Source organism: Erythrolamprus reginae, chromosome 4 (assembly GCF_031021105.1).
Source record: "Erythrolamprus reginae isolate rEryReg1 chromosome 4, rEryReg1.hap1, whole genome shotgun sequence".
Lineage (NCBI taxonomy): Eukaryota > Metazoa > Chordata > Lepidosauria > Squamata > Dipsadidae > Erythrolamprus > Erythrolamprus reginae.
Genome location: NC_091953.1, coordinates 85,408,345 through 85,431,550, shown reverse-complemented (window position 1 = coordinate 85,431,550; position 23,206 = coordinate 85,408,345). Strand labels below are relative to the sequence as shown.

General features: G+C 45.3%; 1 protein-coding gene across 5 annotated transcripts in view; it reads right to left on the bottom strand.

The window, feature by feature from the left end:
* ARHGAP6 (Rho GTPase activating protein 6) overlaps window positions 1-23,206 on the bottom strand; it is a 372,896-nt gene that overhangs the window by 12,957 nt on the left and 336,733 nt on the right. For all 5 annotated transcript variants that reach the window (XM_070750824.1, XM_070750826.1, XM_070750825.1 and 2 more), the window contains 5 exons: window positions 21,776-21,971; window positions 6,453-6,508; window positions 4,633-4,783; window positions 3,601-3,749; window positions 1,005-1,184 (listed from right to left, as the gene is read on the bottom strand). In XM_070750824.1, the coding sequence (XP_070606925.1) occupies window positions 1,005-1,184; window positions 3,601-3,749; window positions 4,633-4,783; window positions 6,453-6,508; window positions 21,776-21,971 (732 nt within the window). The remainder of the gene's footprint in view (window positions 1-1,004; window positions 1,185-3,600; window positions 3,750-4,632; window positions 4,784-6,452; window positions 6,509-21,775; window positions 21,972-23,206) is intronic.

Sequence of the window (23,206 nt, the reverse complement as noted above, 5' to 3'; positions counted from 1 at the left end):
GCGCTACCTTATGCAATCAGAATGGGACTTTTCACCTCCTCCTGTTGGCCACGCCTGATTGGTTTCCAGCCTTCCATCTCTGACTATTGGGCTCTGCCTTTTCTGCTTCGCTGAAAGGGCCCTAGCTGTTCGGCCCAACTCTTCCGTCACAGCCCCTCCCCACCAAAGCTTTTGGGAGCACGGGACACTTTGCCACCAGCCAATCAATGGAGCAAGCAATGCCTTTCTTTCGATCACACCCCTCTTCATCATTTGAGCGGAGTTCCATTCTCCTTCACTCATCAAATTTGAATGGAGTTGAACTCCGTTCAAATTTGATAAGTTTGTGTGTGGGGAGGGGGGGATGGAAGAGAAGGCATTATTTCTGCATTCATAAAGAGCAATTGATGCAAAGAGAGGGAGAGAAGGGGAATGGAACTCCGTTCAAACTTGATGAGTGGAGGAGAATGGAAAACTCCTAGACCCTTATGCAATCTACCAGTAGATTTTAATAATGGGGAAATACTATTGCACTAGAAATGCAGTCTTTATTTAAAAAACATGAACATATTTAGTAAGCAAAAAACTTGAAGCATATATTTTGATGATTTACCTGCTTATCTAACAGCTCTGGACTATTATTCTATAAACCTACTGAAATAAACATATAATTAGCCTTATTATAGAAGTTCTTTGAAGAACTAGGTATAAAGAAATAAATTCATATGTACTTTCCTTTTTCTTTAAATTTTAAGAGCTATGTTTCCACATGTTTCCAAATAGCCAAGGGCCTTCTTTTACCAGCATCTGTTTGCTACCAGTAGTTTGCCATGCTAAATTTCTATTTCTGTTTATTATGGTCCTATTTTATTTATTCACTGTACGGTATTGCCTCATGAATGAATATTTTTTGTGTTAAAAAGACACTATTATGTAGTGCTCAATTTCAAAAAGTAAAGACTAAGCTAAAATTATTCTACAAAACTTCTGTTAAATGCAAAACAAGAGAGAAAACCTTCACCCACCATAAAGAGCATTTCATAGTTTTCTATCATCTTCTGCACTACAGCAATAATGGCAGCACTCTCCTCAGCACGTGCTGTGCTTTGAACAGTAAATTCTTTGTCTGTTGTCTTCTGCTTGTGCAATAGATTAGGTCCAAATATGGTGGCTAGGTTGAGTGATGTCATTTTGTTCCCAGGGATCTAAAAAAAATAAAAATAAATAAAAGGCTGTGCTATTTAACTGGCAATGGATTCCTAGCACTTTGTGTAGGTGGGTTTGACTTAGCTAACCTGGCTAGGATCCTACCTTTTCTAAGTCATTTTGTGCCATATATAAAGAGCATTCCACCAAGGGGAACCAATAGGAACAAGTTATGTGTGGAATTTGATGGTGGTACAACAAACCTACGAGTTCTAAAAGTTTCTGAATGCAGGAATAATCCATTTGCATGAGTAAAAGAGAGAATGATACAAACATAGTTAAGTCTATTAAAGCAAGTGACGATTCATAAAACCAAATGGTTTCTATTCCTAACCCCAAAATCTTTAACTGTAGATTGTCTATAAATCACCTCTCTCCCTTTCTAAGAGGTCTGTAAGGGGCATGCATAAGCACACCATTGTGCCTACCTTCTCTGTCCTACTGTTCAATTGTCTTCTATCATTACTTTTCATCATTACTTTTCTAATGACAAATATAAATAAAAATAACTAACTAACTAATTAACTAACTAACTAACTAACCAACCAACTAAATAAATACAGTAATACCTCATCTTACGAACTTAATTGGTGCCAGGAGGAGGCTCGTAAGGTGAAAAGTTCGTAAGACGAAACATAGTTTCCCATAGGAATCAATGGAAAAGCGATTAATGCGTGCAAGCCCAAAAATCAGAAACCGGCTGCCACCACTGAAGGAGGCTTGAGCCTCCCAATCCTCCCCGCCTCTTTGCCATGCATGTCATCCTGCATGCAGGATGCCATGCAGTCAGGAAGGTCATCCTGCTCCCCCCCTCCCAGCCCAAAACACAAAGGCGGTCTGCCGCCGCCCACGGAGCAATGGGAAGCTGAAGCCGCCAGCGGTCTGAGCCTTCCTTTGCTGCATGCTGCTTCGCCCTGCCTGTTGTTCTGGGCGAAGTGCTGGGGGGAGAGAGTTAGGAAGGTTCTCCTGCTCCCCCCCCCCAGCCAAACACACAAAGGCGGTCTGCCGCCGCCTGCGGGGCAATGGGAAGCTGAAGCCGCCGGCGTTTGAGCTTCCCATTCCTCCACGCCACTTCGCCCTGCCTGTCATCTTGGCTCAAGCGGGTGGCAGCAGACCGCTTTTGTGTTTTTGGCTGGTGGGGGAGCAGGAGGACCTTCCTAACTCCCTCCCCCCCAGTCGAAAACCCAAAGGCGGTCTGCCGCTGCCCGCTTGAGCCAGGAGGCAGGCAGGACGAAGTGCGTGGAGGAATGGGAAGCTCAAACGCCAGTGGCTTCAGCTTCCCATTCCTCCATGCACTTCGCCCTGCCTGTCCTCCTGGCTCAAGCGGGCGGCGGCAGACTGCCTTTGGGTTTTCGGCTGGGGGGGGAGGGAGTTAGGAAGGTCCTCCTGCTCACCTAGTTACCTTGTGTGTGCCGCAGAATGGGACGAGCCTGCGATGCGCGCCCCGCCTCCCCCACCCTGGCTGCGGGCCGTCTGCGCCGCTGCTCCGCTTGGTTGGCGTCCCTGGAGAGGCAGGAGCCTGGTGCTGGCCTGCTTTTTGTCCCCCGCCGCCCGCTGGCTGCAAGCGCTCTGCCAGGCGGCTCCCCCCGCTCCGCGCCTCCTTTCTGTTTGTTTTGTCTCTGGGTCTGCAGAGGGAGGGAGGGAGGGAAGCAGAGCGGGGCGGAAGGCGAGGCGACCGCCTCTCCACTCGCCAAGCGCCGCGGGGAAGGAGGGAGAGAGAAGCAGGCAGCAGCCGCGGCGGAGGCCAAGTCTCACTCCGGGCTGTGCCCCCTCCGAGCGCTCACCGCCTCTGCCTGGGAAACCGGAGCATCCTTCCCCTCCACACACTTCGCCCTGCCTGCCTCCTGGCTCAAGCAGGCAGCGGCAGACCGCCTTTGGGTTTTCAGCCGAAAACCCAAAGGCGGTCTGCTGCCGCCCGCTTGAGCCACGGGGAAGGTTTTCAGCCAAAAACCCAAAGGCGGTCTGCCGCCACCCGCTTGAGCCAGGAGGCAGGCAGGGCGAAGTGCGTGGAGGGGAAGGATGCTCTGGTTTCCCGGGCAGGGGCGGTGAGCGCTCAGAGGGGGCACAGCCCGGAGCGAGACTTGGCCTCGGCTCGTATCCTGAATTTGAGCTCGGGAGTAGAACAGAAATGTCTCTCCCCTCCTAGCTCGTATCTGGAAATACTTGCATGTAGAGCAGCTCGTATCTAGAGGTACTACTGTAAATAAATAAATATACTCTGATTTAAACCTAAATTATAATAGCTTGTTTAAAAATAGTTCGATGATTGGTTCATAAGATGGTTCATTGATTATTCCTTATCACAGTGTTGATCAAAATGTTATTATTTATTTATTTGATTTGTTTGCCATCAATTTTGCTTTAAGATGAACCGCAGTGCTAATTTCACAATAAAAATCAGTGAAATAAACTCACTTCCTGGCTATCTTCATCTTTTCTGTCTTCTGCATGGCTGGCTACAGTAGCTAAGAACTGAAGGAGTCGATGTAAGGTGTCACAATTACAGGGAGGTAGAAGACAAATTAGAAGTTGTAGAGTGTTTTGTTGTTCATGGGGGTCCATTACTAAAAAAGATATATATATATATATATTAAAATATGTATTAATTGCACTATTTTATGTAACACTATTATGAGCTAATTCAGTTTCTATACATTTTGATATTTTATTTCTATACATTTTGATATTTTAGTACAACTATGTAATATCTGAAGAATTAAATGTTTTAGAACATTCAGTTATTATATTTGGGGGGGGGGGTTGTAGAAAAACCTAAGAGCCAGTTTTGTATGCTGGTTAAGACATCGGGCTAGAAACTGGGAACCATGTGTTCTAGTCCTGCTTTAGACACAATGCAAACTGGGTGATACTTTATGCCAGCCACTTTCTCTCAGCCCTCAGAATGAGACAATGGCAAACCATTTCTTGCCAAGAAAACCACATACTTGTCCAGGCACTCTCTAAAAATTGGACATGATTGCATTAAAAAACCCAAAACTCTACCATATATAATATTTTGAGAGATGTGATGACTCCGAGTTATATATAATATTATCATAATCAAAATATATGTGATCTCCAATGATCAAAACATGTGCACTATTTTGAATGGCCTAGTCCTCTTTAGCATTCTATACATTAAATTATTACAAGAGAATATGAAGATGATTATTGGAATGAACCATTTTAACTATTTTATCCCCAATCTAATTTTGAAAACCAACCCACTGAGACATATCAGGCAATTTAAGTTGACAGCTTAACAGCTTCTCTATGTCAAATTATAAAGACAGTGACCACTCACAAATTATGAATCATTGGAATTAGAAACATGCCCAGAGTAAAGATAATAAAGAAAAGAACAAATTGATTTTGATTTATAACGGCTGCAGTTTATCAACCATATAGATAGGCAGACAGGTAGACAGATATAATCAGACTGCTCACAGAGTGTGTTGATAAAAGGAGTGTAAAGCTCTCTGGTCAGGAGTGGGTCAGGCATATCACGAAGAAATTCCTTTAATAAAGCTGCTACGTCATGAATGCTTTGTTCTTCATCCAGTAGTACATCCACACCACGGTCAAACTCTTCACGTAACTAGAAACAGAAATCGTGCAATATTTGCATGATTATATTACAGTATAGGTTTTTTAAAATGGTGATGACATCGGTTTAACTTGTAGTCAGACCCTTTCCCATGTCTGGTGAATGCATTTCTCTGTCTACATGGAACAAATTGATGTAATAATATTATTTTCTGTAGAAAAGGACTTATTTCAGAATTAAAATATTTCAGAGTTTATTTATTTATTTATTTATTTATTATTTGGATTTGTATGCCGCCCCTCTCCGAAGACTCGGAGCGGAGTTAAAATTTCAGCATGCAAAGAATTTAGGAAATGTCAAAATCTCAATATTTCCAGTGGTGTTAGATTACTTAAAAGAAAATAACAGTAAAGGTTATTCTTCCAAATGATATCAGATTAGATGAATTCCACCACTGCATTACATATCTAGACTTAACAAGGATGCAATTTTTTAGTTTTTGTGTTTTATATTTCTTATTCACCTGTGAATAAATCCTACCTTTATAATAAATAATAAAACTTTGTGATAAATAATTACAAAATAGTTCTATAATAATAACACCTTATAATAATGCCTTAATCTAATTTATACCACATTATTATTTGTAGCTCTTAGAATTTTGATATGGTCATTTTGACTTTAGTCTATTCCTGATAAACTGTTACTAAATTAAAAATGTATAAAATAGTATGTAGATTATAATACTCACATTCATAGTCATTGGCTATAATAGTGACAGAAAATATCTAAAAACTGGTTGCCTACCTCTGGTTTACATAGTTAAACTAATAACTTGATAAGAAGAAATAGTAATGGTACTTTATACTAATATTGAATACTAATAACATGAATATGCCTCTTGAAATAGCAACCATTATATCATGATATATTTAAATAAATTTAGAGATGTCTATATATCTATCTTTCCCTTTCATTTACATTTAATATGTCACCAAGAGATATTTGTTAGTAACATATTAAGATGAATATAATCCAGGGGTGGATTCCTTCAGGTTCAGACCCTTTCGCCTGAACTGGTAGCGCCCCACTGGTGACATCACAATCACATCACCGAACTGGATCGGGCAGTAAAAGGTCCGTGGTCACTGCCATCTTTTTTAAAAAAATTAAAAAATATATTTTTTAAAAAAAATGTCTTTCTGAACATAACCAGAAGCCAAGTTCCAGCACTGTGCATGCGGTTGCCATCTTTTTGTCAACTCTGGTGGTATTTTTTGGAGGATTTTTTGTTACTGTGCCTGTGCGCATGAGATGCACCCACGTGGCACTGAGGGAGCAAACTGGTAGTGAGTTGAGTACCACATGGAAAACAGAGTGAAACTGATATGGGAATAAGAAAATGTTTTGGGGGGTGAAATTATTGTAATTTTTACATAATACATAATTGATATTCAGATGTCTTATATTTCTTATATCATTTAGGTTCCAGATAAGATCTTGAAAACTATTTTAAAGACAGACACTAACGCTACTGGAAATAAATAGATGAAAGATCCCAGATCTAAAAAACACGCTTTTTTAAAAAAAATGATATTTTCCTGGTCATATTACTATTGTACGTTTAGAATAGGACTGTAATGAAAGATGACACTGACCAAAATATATAAATATAAAATAGTGAGTTTCATGATATTCATGAGAAATGATAGCCACATACCTGTCTTACCCTTTTCTTTGAGCTCCCAACTCGGAATATGCCTACAGTCTGGAGACCTGTTAAATGTCAATTTAATAAATTATTATTATTATTATTATTATTATTATTATTATTATTATTAGTATTAGTATTATTAGTATTATTACTATTACTACTACTACTACTACCACTACCACTACTACTACTATTACATATTTATATAAATGCATAGAATAAGATTAGAACATTAGTAAATTATTTTACATCATTATGCTGTATATACTGTAATTGTAATATTTGTGTTTCTTCTTCCTACCCTATCAGAATATAGCATAAATCCAAAATATGCAAACAATTTAAGAGGAAATGTGTTCAGTGAAATCTACTTCAGTAAAGTCTCTTGAACACCATTATAGATTGTTTTAAATATGTAGCACATTGTTCAAAAGTGACACTAGAGGGAAGCCTAAGACCATTGGTGCCCATACAAAATTGCATAATACATTTCTTTAAAAAATCTTAGCCCTGAATTCACCTGAATTTATATTTCTATATTCAAAAGTATACATAGCCCATAGTTAGAAAAGCCCACAAATATTCTATGTACCAGCTCCAATATAGGTGTGAAATATATTGTTCAAAAAAATAAAGGGAACACTCAAATAACATATCCTAGATCTGAATAAATGAAATTAGGCGTTGATTGCTTACCTGAACGCCTCTTCTCGTACGGTGAGTGGGTACAGCAGTCACGTGGGTTGCTCCTGTCCAATCCGATGGGACTGAGCCTAGTATTAAAAAAGCCTGCTGGATCTGCCCCTTCCCCAGAATTCGCGAATCTGTAGACTTAGGCTCAGATGTGAAGGCTCAATAATGTTCAACTCTCGTGTGTTAGAAGAAAGGTAGGTTATAGAAGTCATAGAGGACCACATAAAAGGGAGGGAAGTGACTGCTGTACCCGCTCACCGTACGAGAAGAGGCGTTCAGGTAAGCAATCAACGCCTATTCTCCGTACTGAAGGAGCGGGTCCAGCAGTCACGTGGGACATACCCAATAGATAAGTCCCTAGGGTGGGATTAGTTCGCTATCATGAGAGATAACAGATTGGAGTACCCTTCTGCCGAAGGCAGCGTCCGCTGAGGCGTAAGAATTGATCTTGTAGTGCCTTATGAAGGAGTTTGGCAAGGCCCAAGTGGCTGCTTTGCATACTTCTTCCAACGGGGCTTGAGTCGCCCAAGCGGCAGATGTGGCAGCACTTCTGGTGGAGTGCGCTGTAATATTCTTTGGAATGGAGAGGGAAGCTGACTCATAGGCCTTAGAGATGGTCCCTCTGATCCAACGGCCTATTACTGTTGAAGACACTTTGGATCCCATGGATCTGGGATGATAGGCCACGAAGAGTGCTTCAGACCTCCGAATGGGTCCTGTGCGTTGAATATAAATTTTCAGCGCTCTAGTAAGGCCCAGAGTGTGCCATCTAATTGCCAGGGGATGATCCCGTTGGAGACAGAAGGAAGGTAAGACAATATCCTGGGATCTGTGGAACATGGAACTGACCTTGGGTAGAAAGGTGGGGTCCAGGCGCAGAACCACCTTGTCCTGATGGAACTGGCAGAGGTCCTGTCTGATTGAGAGAGCTGCCAACTCAGATATGCGTCGGGCGGATGTAATCGCCACCAGGAATGCTACCTTAAAAGATAGCTACCTGAGGGACGCTGATTTCAGGGGTTCATAGGGTGCCTGAGTAAGGGAATGGAGAACCCGTGGCAAGTCCCAGGAAGGATATCTGTGGACCTTAGAAGGCCTGAGGTTGGCCATACCTCTGAGAAATTCTTGGATTTCCGGAAAGGAACGGAGAGGCTGCCTGCGAGGCCCTGCCAAGACAGAAGAAATAGCTGCCAGGTGGCGACGGATGGTGCTGGTAGAAAGGCCTTGATGGAAACCTTTCATGAGGAAGGAGATTATCCTGTGAATGGGAAGACACAGGGGAGATAAACCCTCCTGCGAGCACCACTGATGGAATTTGGACCAAGTATGGTCGTAGATCCGATTGGTAGACCCTCTTCTGGCCTTCAGGATGATTTCCACTGTGTCCGGGTCGTACCCTCGCAGGTCTAGGTCTCTCCGGATAATAGCCAGGCGGTGAGGTGGAACCACTCCGGGTCTGGATGGAATGAGGCCCCCTGCCGCAACATATCCTCTGAAACGGGGAGTCGCCAGGGGTCCTGGATGGACAGATGTTGGAGGTCCGCGAACCAGGGCCGGCGAGGCCAGTGAGGGGCGATCAGGATTACTCGAGCCCTCTCTAGGATGATTTTGTGGATCACGTCTGGAAGAATTGGAATTGGAGGGAAGGCATACAGTAGACCTGGAGGCCAAGGAATTCTGAGAGCATTGATTGCCTCTGCTCCCGGGGATGGAAACCTGGAGATGAAGCGAGGGAGCTGGGCATTGGTTTCGGTCGCAAACAAGTCTAGTACTGGTTGACCGAACCTGAGGCAGATCTGGTGGAACAATGCCTGATGGAGATTCCACTCTCCTGGATCTATAGTCGCTCACGAGAGCCAGTCCGCTTGGACGTTGAGGCTCCCCGAGATGTGATCAGCTAGTAGCGACTGGAGATGTCTCTCCGCCCAAAGGCCTAATTTTAGGGCCTCCCTCATGAGGGCCTTGGATCTTGTGCCTCCCTGTCTGCAAATGTGGCTTTTTGTGGCTATGTTGTCCGTAAGGATCAGAACATGCTGGTTGATGATGTGAGGTTTGAACTGTTTGAGGGCCAGAGAAACAGCTCTCAATTCTAGCCAATTGATGGGCCTGGAGGCTTCCTCCGGTGACCACGTGCCCTGGGCTATTAGGCCCTGGGCATGGGCTCCCCAGCCCAATAGGCTGGCATCTGTAGTGACAACAAACTGGTCTGGGCACCTGAAGGGAGATCCCTTGTCCAGGGCTGGAGAAGTCCACCACTTGAGGGATCTGCGAACTGCCGGTGGAATGGCGATGCGACGAGTCGAGTTGCTGTGCCCCGATCTCTGGAATGGTAACAGAAGCCACTGTAGTTCCCTGGCATGAAGAGGAGCCCAGGGGATAATGCCAATGCACGACACCATCTTTCCCAGTAGGGAGGATAGGGTGACTATGGAGGCTGATTGTTGAGATAGAATACGAGAAATAAGATCCACTATGCTGTGTTTTCTCTCAGAAGAGAGGAAAACCTGGGATATCTCTGAATTAATGATGGTTCCCAGATGTAGAATGGAAGTAGATGGCCTAAGGTGGCTCTTACTGAAATTTATGGAAAACCCATGGTTCTGTAGAACCGACATGGTGGAGGAAAGATCTGCAGCCACTCCATCTTTAGAATTTCCATGAATTAAAATGTCATCTAAATAACATAAAATATGGATGGGCGTGGCCCGGATATGTGCCGCCAGGGATCCCAAGAGCTTGGTAAAGACTCTAGGGGCCGAGGAAAGCCCAAAAGGCATAGCCCTATACTGAAAGTGTCTGCCCTGGAAGGCAAAACGTAAAGATTTCCTATGGCATTTGGCAATGGGAATATGGAGGTAGGCTTCCGTAAGATCCAATGAGACCATAAAGTCCCCAGGATGTAGGGCGACTAAGATGGAAGATAAGGAATGCATTTTAAATTTCCTGTATTTAATGAATTGGTTCAAATTTTTTAGGTCTAAGATGGCTCTCCAGCCTCCAGAGGTCTTAGGGACCATGAAGAGGATGGAGTAAAAGCCCAAACCTCTCTGGAGAGAGGGGACCGGTTGGATAGCTTTAATAGCTAACAAGTGGGAAATAGCTTCCTCCATTTGGATACGAGATGGAGAAGAGCTGGGAGAAGGACAAGAAATAAAACGTTTAGGGGGGGGAGAAATAAACTCTAAACGGAGAGCCCTTTCCACAGTGTCAATGACCCAGGGGTCCTTACAGGAACGGTGCCAACTGGTGGAAAACCAAGCTAAGCGACTGCCTATGGGAAAGGTAGAAAACTCACCATCTGGGTTTTTTGGAAGCCCTGGTCGAGGAGGATCCTCTCTGGTAGCGGGAACCTCTGCCCCTGGTGTTCCTAGATTGGGATCGAAACCGAGGGGAATACTGACCTGGATTTCTTTGAAAGGCGAACCCCTGATCTTGTTGACGACCTGGACGCCGAAAGGACTGCGGCTTAGTGACCTTCTTGGTGGTGGGTCCTAAGACCTTTTTCTTGTCCGTGGTCTCTGTGAGGAGAGGGTCCAGAAGGTCCCCGAAGAGATTGCGTTTCAGTGGACCCATGGCTAACTGCCACTTTTTTCTTACTCCCGCCTGCCAAGGGCGGAGCCATAATAGTCTTCTGGCCGTTGTGGAGGCCGCTACTGACCTGGCCGCAAACCTGGAAGATTGCAGAGTAGCATCCGCTACATATTGGGCGGCTGCGAAAATTTTGTTGAAGTCTTGTTGGCCTCGTAGGTCATCTGGAGGTAGATGTTGTTGGAGCTGATGAAGCCACAAGAGCATAGCTCTGGAGAAGAAAGAAGCTGCTGCAGCACTTTTAATGGCCCATGAATCTGCGAAGAAACCTCTCTTGAGCATCTGCTCAAGACGCTTGTCTTCTGGACGGAGGACCTCCTCTGCTTCGCCAGGCATGGCTGCTGCAGACTGGAGGGTCTTAACTGGTTCATCTGGTTTGGGGCAGGCTAGGAGCTCCTCATAAGAAGGAGAGAGCTTGTACAACTTTTTATCCTTGGAAGTGGGGTTAAAACCAGAGGCTGGATGGTCCCACTGTTTAAGCAAGGCGTCCTTGAACAATTTTGGCATAGGAATTACCTCATTATCTTCCTGTTCTTCCATGAAATAAGGTAGATTTTCCTCCGGAGGGTCTGTGGAAGGAATAGCCTGCTTTTCTTGCCCGGCTAGCCCTGTGGATGCTCTTGCCTTGAGGAGGAGAGATTTGAAGAGTTGAGATGGAAAAATGGCCGCCGGGGCTGGAATCTTAATTTGAGATTCCTCATCTTCCGACAGACGCTGAAAGGGGTCATCATCCTCTTCTGCATCCACGTCCTCATTCTCTTCCTGAGAAGAATCTGAGTCCTCAATGACTGGGGCTCTATAGGAAGGAGGAGAGCTCACGGGACGGGAGGAGCATGGAGGGGGATGAGACAGAGAAGGCACATTGATAGCTGAGAGCTTAGCATCAATGGCTTTAGGCAATACAGACAATATAGATTGAAACTCCGGAGGTAAGGAAGAAATATCAGCTGGAAGGTTAGAACAATCCCTGAAGGCCTGAGAAGTTTCTGGCTGGGAGGAATCTTCAGTAATATCTGGCTCCTCTGGACCTAAGCCCCATAGGTTAGGTTGGGGAGGATTTAAGTTTGGCTCATCCAGAGAAAGCACAGTAGCCCCAGAGAGAGGCAGATTAGAGGCCTCTGGGGGGGCTGGATTTATGTGCACTTGGGCACATAACCTTTAAACGTTTGGCTGATTTATCATGTATTTTTTGCAGGGCTAGGTCCCTTCTCTTCTCAGCCCTGGTGGACTTGGCCAAAGAATGGGCTCCTGAAGAAGAGGAGGAAGAGGCCTGGGGGATATTAGTAGATTCATCACCAGTAGGCCTAACCTCTCTGGGACCTTTGGTAGTGCCTCTCTTGGGAAAAGAAGCCATAGTCTGAACAAATTACAGAAGACAAGGCTTGAGCCAAAGGTAGATATTGGGGGGAGAAGGTTTGATGAGCTTTCCCAAGAGTCTCCTGCTCCTAGGCCCAGGAGCGACTGCGACTTAGGGGCAATCTGGACGGAACCAGAGTTTGTGTCCCTAAATGCAGCGTGGCAGGCCTCGCTAAACTTAACTTAAGTAAACCAAGGCACACTGGTTGGAGGCCACGCCGATGGAGAATGGACCTGAGGAAACTCACAGCTACTCCAGGGTCAAGCGGTGGACTGGAAGCACTTAACGGGAGACCAAGAAGGGCAAACCGAAAGTGCGCAATTACTGGGCGCGAGGGCCTTCGCGCCAAAAAAACCGCTCCGTTTGCAATCGGAGGGAACTAAGTCCGGGAGACAAAACAAGTCCCACACCACAGGAGGTAAATAGCCCTTTAGTCTTTCAATAATAATAACAATAGCTTGCCCGGCAGGACCTCCAGGCCGAGAGGAATAAGGGAAAATTCCAATCCGGCCGCAGCGGCAGCACGGAGGGAAAAAAAGCCGCGAATGGCTGCGCTGCCAAACTTCTCCCCCAACTCCAAGCCCGGTACGGCTGAGTTCGTTACAATGCCGGCAAGCTTTAATAGTAAAATAATCTTACTTTTGCTGAAGAGAAATGATCGAAGGGAAGGTGTATTTGAGAGGAACGAGCCTTCACGAGACCCGCTGGATGCGGGGACTGAGCGAATTCTGGGGAAGGGGTGGATCCAGCAGGCTTTTTTAATACTAGGCTCAGTCCCATCGGATTGGACAGGAGCAACCCACGTGACTGCTGGACCCGCTCCTTCAGTACGGAGAAACAGTGGTACCTCTGCTTATGAACTTAATTCGTTCCATGACCAGCTTCTTAAATGGAAAAGTTTGTAAGAAAAAGCAAATTTTCCCATGTAAAAGCAAATAATGTGTGCGATTGGGGAAACCACAGGGAGGGTGGAGGCCCTGTTTCCTCCCAGGAGATTCCTAGAGAGGCCCACGGAGGCTTCTCCCCACCTTTTCTGGCCCTGTTTCCTCCCAGGAGATTCCTAGAGAGGTCCCACAGAGGCTTCTCTCTGCCTTTTCCAGCCCTGTTGCCTCTCAGGAAATGATGATGATGATTTATTAGATTTGTATGCCGCCCCTCTCTGAGGACACGGAGCGGCTCACAACGAGGAAAACAATACAATGAATACAAATCCAATATTTAAAAACAGTTTAAAAACCCTTATAAAAAATAATCATACAAACCAAACAAACCATGCATAAATCTCAATAGCAAGATTCCTAGAGAGGCCCCACGGAGGCTTCTCACTGCCTTTTCCAGTTACAGTTTTGGAGGCTCAGGTTTGTAAGTGGAAAATGGTTCTTGAGAAGAGGAAAAAAATCTTGAACACCCAGTTCTTATCAAAAAAGTTTGTAAGTAGAGGCGTTCTTAGGTAGAGATACCACTGTAGTCTCATTGAATACTTTGTTCTGTACAAAGTTGAAAGTGCACAACAGCATGTGAAATTGATTGTCAATCAGTGTTGCTTCCTAAGTGGACAGTTTGATTTCACAGAAGTTTGATTTACTTGGAGTTATATTCCCTTTATTTTTTGAACAGTGTATTTAACCTTGCATATGGCTTCCAGAGCCCTTCCAGCACTAGAGACCAAAACTCAGCAAATTATAAACCAATGCCTGATTTTCCTTTGAATTTGAGCAGTGTGCTAACCCACATTAAAATTTCTAATATTCCATCTCAAATGTTAATCTCAGTTGCATGTAGGAGATGAACCGTTGTACCTACCTGAACGGTCTTCTCAGTGCACTGGAAGGAGAGTCCAACATGGGTATTACTCCAATCCTATTGGTAGAGACTGAGTTAGATTTACATATTAATCTAGCACCGCCCCCTCTGCTCTTCCCATGAGCCAGTTTTAAAAACGAAAGAAACCATAGAAAGAGGATAACCAAATTTTATTATAACAACTCATAACTGATAACTGACCACTCCGGCGTCCCTGTACCCATAACTATACTGGGTGGGTTTGGACTCTCCTTCCAGTGCATTGAGAAGACCGTTCAGGTAGGTACAACGGTTCTTCTCCATTGCATCTGGAAGGAGAGTCCAACATGGGATATACCAGAGATTTACGGCCCATGGGAGGGAGAAGGTCTTGCCAGGGACGTTGGAGATAAACAAACACGTTGTAGAACCCGTCTCCCAAAAGCCGCCTCTGCTGAGGCAAAGGAGTCCAACTTATAGTGTCGTATGAAAGTTGATGGTGCCGACCACGTTGCAGCTCTGCAGATGTCATCTATCGACGCCTGGGTAGTCCAAGCCGCTGAGGTCGCCGCACTCCTCGTTGAGTGAGCAGTCACTCCTGTTGGTACTGATTGATTACGGGCTTTGTATGCCTCCGCAATACATTCCCTGATCCAACGACTAATGGACACTGATGACACTCCAAGTCCCTCTTTATCTGAAGCAAAGGAAACAAACAACTTTTCCGATTTCCGAAAAGCTTCTGTGCGTCTGATGTAAATCTTGACCGCACGGTATACATCAATCTTATGCCACCTTAATTCCGATGGGTGACTGCCGTGGGTGCAAAAGTCTGGAAGAATTAATTTTTGTTTCCTATGAAACTCTGAATTGACCTTCGGAATGAATGAAGGGTCTAATCTCAGCACTACTCGGTCTGGATAAAAGACACAAAGATCAGGTCGCACCGATAAGGCTGCTAACTCTGACACTCTCCTTGCTGATGTAATGGCCACTAAGAAGGCTGTTTTAATTGACAATGTCCTCAATGGTATAGATCTCATAGGTTCAAACGGTGGCTTGGTCAAGGCTCTGAGAACCAATGTAAGATCCCACGAAGGAAACCTCCGGATCGGTGGAGAGTGTTGGTTTGTTGCTCCTCGTAGAAAATCCTTCACCCAAGGATGATAAGCTAAGGAGCGAACTCCCTCCACTCGTATCATGGTCGCGAGAGCCGCCACATGTCGTTTCAAAGTATTGGGTGTTAGTCCCCGATCAAGACCAGTCTGCAAGAACTCCAGAACTGTAATGACCGACGCTTGTTCAGTGTTGATGCTTTGTTTGTCACAGAAACTGCAAAAGGCCGCCCATGTGGTTTGATAGATCCGAGAAGTAGATGGACGCCTTGCAGCCTGCATAGTGTCTATGACCTTCTCTGGTAACTTCAATCCTCGTAACCTGACCCGTTCAAGTGCCAAACGGTCAGTTGAAGCCACTGGGGATCGGGGTGTTGAAGTTCCCCTTGGCTGAGTGATATCAAGTGGTCCGGAATCCTCCAAGGGGGTGACATTGATAGTGCCACCAGGTTGGAGAACCACGGTCGTCGAGGCCAGTGTGGGGCTACTAACAACACCTCCGCCTTCTCTCACAGTAGTTTCTCCACTACTCGCGGTATAAGGTTCGTTGGCGGAAATGCGTAAAGTAGTCCGGGCGGCCAGGGTGTCCGGAGAGCGTTGATTTCCTCCGCTCCTGGCTGTGGGAATCGAGTGAAAAACCTTGGAAGCTGGGTGTTCTGGGAGCTGGCGAAAAGATCTACCGTCGGAAGACCAAACCTCCTCACGGCCTGTTGGAAAATGACCGGGTCCAGCTTCCACTCTGACTGATCCAACGTGGACCGGCTCAGCCAATCCGCTTGTGTATTGCTGATTCCCGCGATGTGTTCCGCTGCTAAGGACCGTAGATGATGTTCAGCCCAGCGGAATAGCGCCTCTGTTTCTTCCATGAGACGCTGCGACCTTGTACCCCCTTGATGATTCAAGTGGGCCCTGGTCGCCACATTGTCCGTAAGAACCAACACATGTTGTTGATGTACTAAGGGCGCAAATGTCTGTAGAGCTAGGAACACTGCTCTCAATTCTAGAAAGTTTATATTGACCGAAGTGAGTTCCTCTGCTGTCCACAGGCCCTGAGCCATGTGAGCTCCGATGTGGGTCCCCCATCCGGTAAGACTGGCATCGGTGGTCAATATGATCTGATCCTTTGTCTGAAAGGGGGATCCTCTGCTGATTGCGGCAGACATCCACCACTTTAATGAGTCTCTGACCTTCTGGGGTAAATGGACCTTCCTGTGACAATGGCTCACCTTGGCCCGTTGAGCAGGGTGTAGGAACCATTGCAGTGTCCTGATATGGAACCTGGCCCAAGGCACTATGCCAATGGCGGATACCAGGGTTCCTAGTATCTTTGATAGCAGCGAAAATGGGACTGGTCCCCGCTGAACACTGGATATCAAACGTCTGATGTTGTCTTGCCTCTCCTGTGAGAGCGACACTGTGCCCTCTTGAGTGTCTATAATTGCTCCTAGGTGTAGGAGCCTGGTGGTAGGTACTTCGTGCGCTTGAACCCTCTCTGGTTGTTACCGCAAAATGGTCTCCTGGACTGATGATAGCCTCTCGGCCTGTCCTGAAAGGATCCGCGGTCGCTTCTATAGGTCTGATTGTACTGACCCTGGGAGAAGGAACGCTGGCCCTGGTTGGTATTGGTAGGATCCCAGCGAAAGGACTGATGCCTTGAATAAGGGGTAAACCTTCTATCTGGTCGTCTATTGGCCCTGGGGAGAACCTTCCTCTTATCCTTGTCCTCCACTAGTACCTTTTCCAACAGGTCTCCAAAGAGAGTGGAGCCCTGGAAGGGCCCAGAGGCCAGGCGCCATTTAGACTTAAGATCTGCCTGCCAGTTTCTCAGCCACAGAAGTCGGCGTGAAGACAGCGAGGTTGCCATGCTCCTCGTGGAAAACTTGGCCGCGTGAAGAGTAGCGTCTGCCGAAAACTCGGTCGCCGCCAATAATTTACTTAAGTCCTGGCGGAGACGCCCGTCTTCGGGCCCTAGTCGAGCTTGCATCTCCCTGATCCACATTAACGACGCTCGATTGATAAACGATGCTGCTGCCGCTGCCCTGAATCCCCAGCCGGACATCAAGTGTGACTTACGCAGCAATGTCTCTGCTTTCCTCTCCTCTGGTCTGAGGCTTTCCCCAGTCTCTGAGGGGACCAAGGCACTGGAGACAAGCGTCACCACTGGCTGGTCGATTGGGGGGAATTCAAGCAGCTTTTCCACCTCCTCGTCAAAGGTATAAAATTTCCTCTCGAGGTTGGAAGGCCCCTGTGCTGCTGCTGCTGGTTGCTGCCAGGGCCTTTTGATGCCTTTTACGAAAATGCCTGAAGCGGGGAAGTGGTCGGACTCGGGTTGAGGTTCCTCGAGCAGCGAGGCCGAGGTCTGGCCTGTCTCAGCGGTCTCTGCCGTCTTTGCGGCGCCCGGGAGATTCATTACTTGCTTGGCCTTTGATAGCAAGGTCTTGAATAATGCTGGTTTAAACAGACCAACTGAGGGTGCCTGATCTGGCGTAGTTTCATCCTCTGAAAGGTCAAACTCCGGGTCACTGTCCTCAAATTGATCCTGCTCTTCCCACAAGGACCCCAAACCCGAGGGGGGCGGTGCCGACCAAGAACACGTGGCTTGCTGAGGGGGTCTACTGTGCTGCTGAGCCCCGGCCATGTTCTGTGAGTACGCAGATACAATGAGATCTTGTAGATCTGGGGGCAAACTTTGCCACGCCCCAGGCTGTGCACGTAGGCCTGCTGCTGTGGGGGTGAAGGTGGCTGCTGGCCCCTGGTAGCTCATTCCTGAAGGGCCCGCCGACCCTGGTCTAGCCCAAGATGTGTTGGGTGAAGGCATGCTCGGAGGCAGGGGCTGAAACTGCCGGTCTGGTGACCAATCTCCCTCTGCTTCAACCCCTGTAGGCCCGAAGGTAGTCGGGGGTGAGATGGGGTCTGCAGGATGCCTCTGGGCCAGAGGGAGCCCTGCTGGGGAAGATTGCAAAGCTGCCTCCAGCTTTTTTTCTAGCGCCTTAATGCGCTTCTCAGCCTCTTTGATGGAATTCGATGAGGCAGATGAATGGGCTCTGGCCTTCTCTTTAGGCTTGCCCTTAGCCTTTTCTTTAGAAGGGGCAGGAGAGCTTGGGGGATCCTTCCCTTGATTCTCTTCCATGGTACTCACAAGTGCCAGTCGCTGGATTTTAAGGCTTCTCTGGTGTCTGACCTCCGGTAGCTTGTTTCTCGCCCACCTCGTCAGGATCACCCGAAAAAATGGCGCCCTCGGTCTCCCGGGCTTTGCGCCTGCGCACTAGGGCGTTTCAGCCCGTTCGCGCCAATTCCGCCTGGCCACCAGCCAATTTCGCGCCCAAGGACGCTCTCGCCGCACCAGCGCTCCCCCAAAATGGCGGCGCCCAGCCTTCGCGGCTCCGTGGGCTGCCGTCCGGGTCCTCCGACCCTGAGGCTTCTCCTGGCCTCACCGGGGGCTGTATTGCCTCTGCTGCGCTCTCCGCCTGGTTTCTGTGTCCGCGGAGCTTTCGGCGGTGGCGGCGGCTTTCCCAGCGGCGCGGCGCTCCGCTAGCCTCATCAGCTGTGAGGCGCTCATATCCCGTCTTGCGGGCCGGTATCTAGCCTCCCAGTGGGGAGGGCGGACCTCCCCACCTTTGGCTGACAGCCTCGGTATGGCCTCGGAGGCCAGGGACCCCCAGGCTGGATGCTCCCCTACGGGGTGTTCCCACTGGGGGAATACAGAACCCCTGGGGAGGATCGTTGGGGGTGTTGCCCGCTGAGGGCAGCGACCCCAAAACCGTCTGGATCCTCCTGTGTCTTCATCCTGAAAAACAAAGAAAAGAGGATTAAAACGGTAATAATATTTATTCACAATTCCTTAAGTAAACCTTTAAGCTACAACTCAGTATGTCTCTACTCATTGACTGAGTTTTTAAAACTGGCTCATGGGAAGAGCAGAGGGGACGGTGCTAGATTAATATGTAAATCTAACTCAGTCTCTACCAATAGGATTGGAGTAATACCCATGTTGGACTCTCCTTCCAGATGCAATGGAGAATGTTTTATAGGCTTTAGGCTTATTATAACGAAGTTTCTGGACCAAGTAAAGCCAACAATTATATTTTCTCAACTATCTCCCAATATACAATATATCCCTATATCATACAATAGTTGACTGTGATTTTGATCAAAAAAATATTTATGGCACTTCCCAACTTCCTCTATTTTTAAAAACTGTCACTCTCAAAAATTCTCCAATTCCATAATAGAAGTAGAAATTGCTTTACTCAATTGTTACCATAATAGTCCTCAACTTGCAGCTGGTCACCACTGAATTTAAAAAAAACTTACAAACTGGTTCCAAAGTTCTGACAGCTACCCTCTTCCTGTGGTAATGTGACCGCATGCTGAGACCTTGGTAACCAGTTTGCATTTATTGTCATTTGAAGCATATTGCAGTCACATGAACAGATTTTGCGACATTTTTGCTCAAACCTGGCATTTACTTCTGGTTTTCAGCAAAAAAAAACCATCCATAGTGAGCAATGTTCTTGCTTTACACTGCTGTGTTCACCTCAACAACCATAGCATTCACTTAACGACTGCCACAAAAAGGTAGTAAAATTTGATTAATTATATACAGTAGGTGACCCACTTTATGGATGCCATGACTTAAGGCAATAACAAGTAGAAACATAGAAACATAGAAGTCTGACGGCAGAAAAAAACCTCCTGGTCCATCTAGTCTGCCCTTACACTATTTTCTGTATTTTATCTTAGGATGGATATATGTTTATCCCAGGCATGTTTAAATTCAGTTACTGTGGATTTATCTACCACGTCTGCTGGAAGTTTGTTCCAAGGATCTACTACTCTTTCAGTAAAATAATATTTTCTCATGTTGCTTTTGATCTTTCCCCCAACTAACTTCAGATTCTGTCCCCTTGTTCTTGTGTTCACTTTCCTTTTAAAAACACTTCCCTCCTGGACCTTATTTAACCCTTTAATATATTTAAATGTTTCGATCATGTCCACCCTTTTCCTTCTGTCCTCCAGACTATACAGATTGAGTTCATTAAGTCTTTCCTGATACGTTTTATGCTTAAGACCTTCCACCATTCTTGTAGCCCGTCTTTGGACCCGTTCAATTCTGTCAATATCTTTTTGTAGGTGAGGTCTCCAGAACTGAACACAGTATTCCAAATGTGGTCTCACCAGCATTCTATATAGCGGGATCATAATCTCCCTCTTCCTGCTTGTTATACCTCTAGCTATGCAGCCAAGCATCCTGCTTGCTTTCCCTACCGCCTGACTGCACTGTTCACCCATTTTGAGACTGTCAGAAATCACTACCCCTAAATCCTTTTCTTCTGTAGTATTTGCTATCCTCTTGGCCACAAACCGGTAACACCTCTGAGAAAGTCACTGAATCAGTTATTTTACCCAGCTCCACACTTAGACATTGAAAATCTCTTTTTACTACATTAACATTTCTCTGGAACAAATCATTTGTGCCAAGATGCACCACCACATCAACGTTATTACCTTTACTCACAGCCTTGACGATGTTTGTAATCCGCCTCCTGTCCCTGCTGGCAGTGGCCCCTGGGAGACACCTCATCTCCTTCACCACATCCTTACTCTGTCCCAAATCAACACCTCTAACAGTCGAATCACCCACAAGAAAATGTGTCCTCTTTTTATTTCTACTAACTGCACTTGATATTTTGGTGACACTATGTACCTCACTTAGAACAACTTCCCCTTTGAACATCCCCTCATTCTCTGCCTGAGGGACCTTGCTAATATCTCCAACATCCTTACTATTTAAATCCGCAAGAACATTATAGGAATTCGATACAGAGAGACCAAAATTGCTATGTTTTTGCTCAACTGCACGCAATCTTCCTGAACCAACAGTTGTCCACACAGCCCTCCTCCTCGGGGGGCGCTGTGGAAGTGGAGGCTGCGCACATGGCTGCATTACAGCACGTGGCTGGGACAATCTTTCCACTTCAGACTGCAAGCTACAAACTAAGGACTGCAATCTAGAGATCTCGCCATCTAACCTAGATGTCCTTATGCAAAGAGGACAGTACCCCAAGTTCCACAAGGTACTACGGAAGACAACAGCCAAACAACTGTTACACTGCACCAAGCCAGTCATCTTAACAATGTATTGAAATACAAGTACTTAGCAAGAAAATCCACAACCCCTATTGCTACTAAACTTTGCTGATTTTGGTTTATAGTTATATGATTCGCGCGCCGTTAGGCGCACAGGCCACTACCTTCCTCTCTCCTTCTCTGTGATCTGAAAGTGCAACTTAAAATGGCTTTTTCCTGCCTTTTATCCTTCCCAGTCTAATCCTGCCCCAGCCTAATCTGATTGAACACAAACTGCCAATAAAATTGTCTCTTACAGCCCCTCCTCCTTGAATTCAAACGATAGAAATGTAAAAAGCACTACCTTCCTCTCTCCTTCTCTGTGAAGTAGACTCCATTAGGGTCATAAGTCAAGGACTATTGTACTTTGGCTGGGTTCAAAGCCTTTCCTTTATGGAATAAAAGCTATACTTGGAATCATTATGGTTGCATAAAATTGAATATAATCCATATAAATTTTAGTGCTCTCTGAATAAGCATGTATTAAATTCATTAATCTAATTCAACACTTTGAGTCAGTTCCATTTATCTGGTGACATCTGATTTATAGCCATCCAAATTTGGAAAGTTGATTTAGTCTGGGGATTCAATCAAAGTGCTTTCAAACTCCAAATCAAATAATTGCACTATAAGCTATGTGTACATTTCAGATAAAATATACTTACCGTGTTTTTCTAAATGCTGACAGCAGCTATCTATAAGTCGAGGAACTTGCCTGTAAATAGGATTGAGGCTTAATTTTTTGTCCCTGGATTTTTCTTTCTTGCTCTGTGCTTCAGCAGGCAAGGATAACTGTAGAGCTTCTAGTAATCGAGACTGACTATCATCAAGATCAGTAATAGAATCCACTGACATTGCACCCTACAATATACAAACATGCATTTGGTAAAGATGGGAAAAGAACACTTCTCTCTTTAATTCATCATAAAACAAAATAATAACCTATAACTGGGCAGAAATCTATTCTAAACTCCCCTCTAAGTGATAACTGATTATTATAGCTGTCTCTGGGTAGCTGTCTCTAGGTAGCACAAGACAAATGCTGTGATTTTACTAGTCATGTTACATGCTATTTGTTGCATGCCTGTCCAAACTAAAGTTGCTGCTCTTTGTTGCATTCCCATTCATCAGTTACTCCAGCTCATTCAGTTTGTTCCTATTCCCAGTCAAAATAGGGGCAATTGCTGCCATACCCATCAACATTCATATTTCACCTGAAAACAGCTGCTCACTAAGACATGGCAAACTGCAAACATTTTGCTTAAGATGATGACGAAAGAACAGTAACATCTTTCCAAATATAATAACTCCCCTTTCCTACACAACTTTATCTAGAAATGTCTTCTTGCCTAACCACTACTGTTAATTCTTTATTAGTAACATAGAAACATAGGAGATTGACGGCAGAAAAAGACCTCATGGTCCATCTAGTCTGCCCTTATACTATTTCTTGTATTTTATCTCAGGCATGTTTAAATTCAGTTACTGTAGATTTACCGACCACGTCTGCTGGAAGTTTGTTCCAAGCATCTACTACTTTCAGTAAAATAATATTTTCTCACATATATAAAATAATATTTTCTAATCTTTCCCCCAACTAAGCTCAGATTGTGCCCCCTTGTTCTTGTGTTCACTTTCCTATTGAAAACACTTCTCTCCTGAACCTTATTTAACCCTTTAACATATTTAAATATTTCGATCTTGTCCCCCCTTTCCCTTCTGTCCTCCAGACTATACAGATTGAGTTCACTGAGTAACGTCTACTAGGTATTAGTATCATTATTAGTTAATTTTTTCTGGAAAGTATTTAAGGCAAATAACAAAAATGTAAACAGTATATACAGTATATAAGTTTGAAATATAGATTAAAGACTGTAAGAGTTAAAGTATGTTGAAAGTGTGCATTAAAAGCTATACTAGGAACTTGTGCCATACTTTCACATACCGGTAGTTTCATTTTATCTCTCTTTACTCAACTATTTATTCTGCATTAGTTATAAGTTAAGACTGCATTTTTCTGTGAATCCTAATTGCTTGATGAGAAATGTATGTGTGTACTGTATATGTGCCTGCATTTATACCTCTGTGAACGTTCT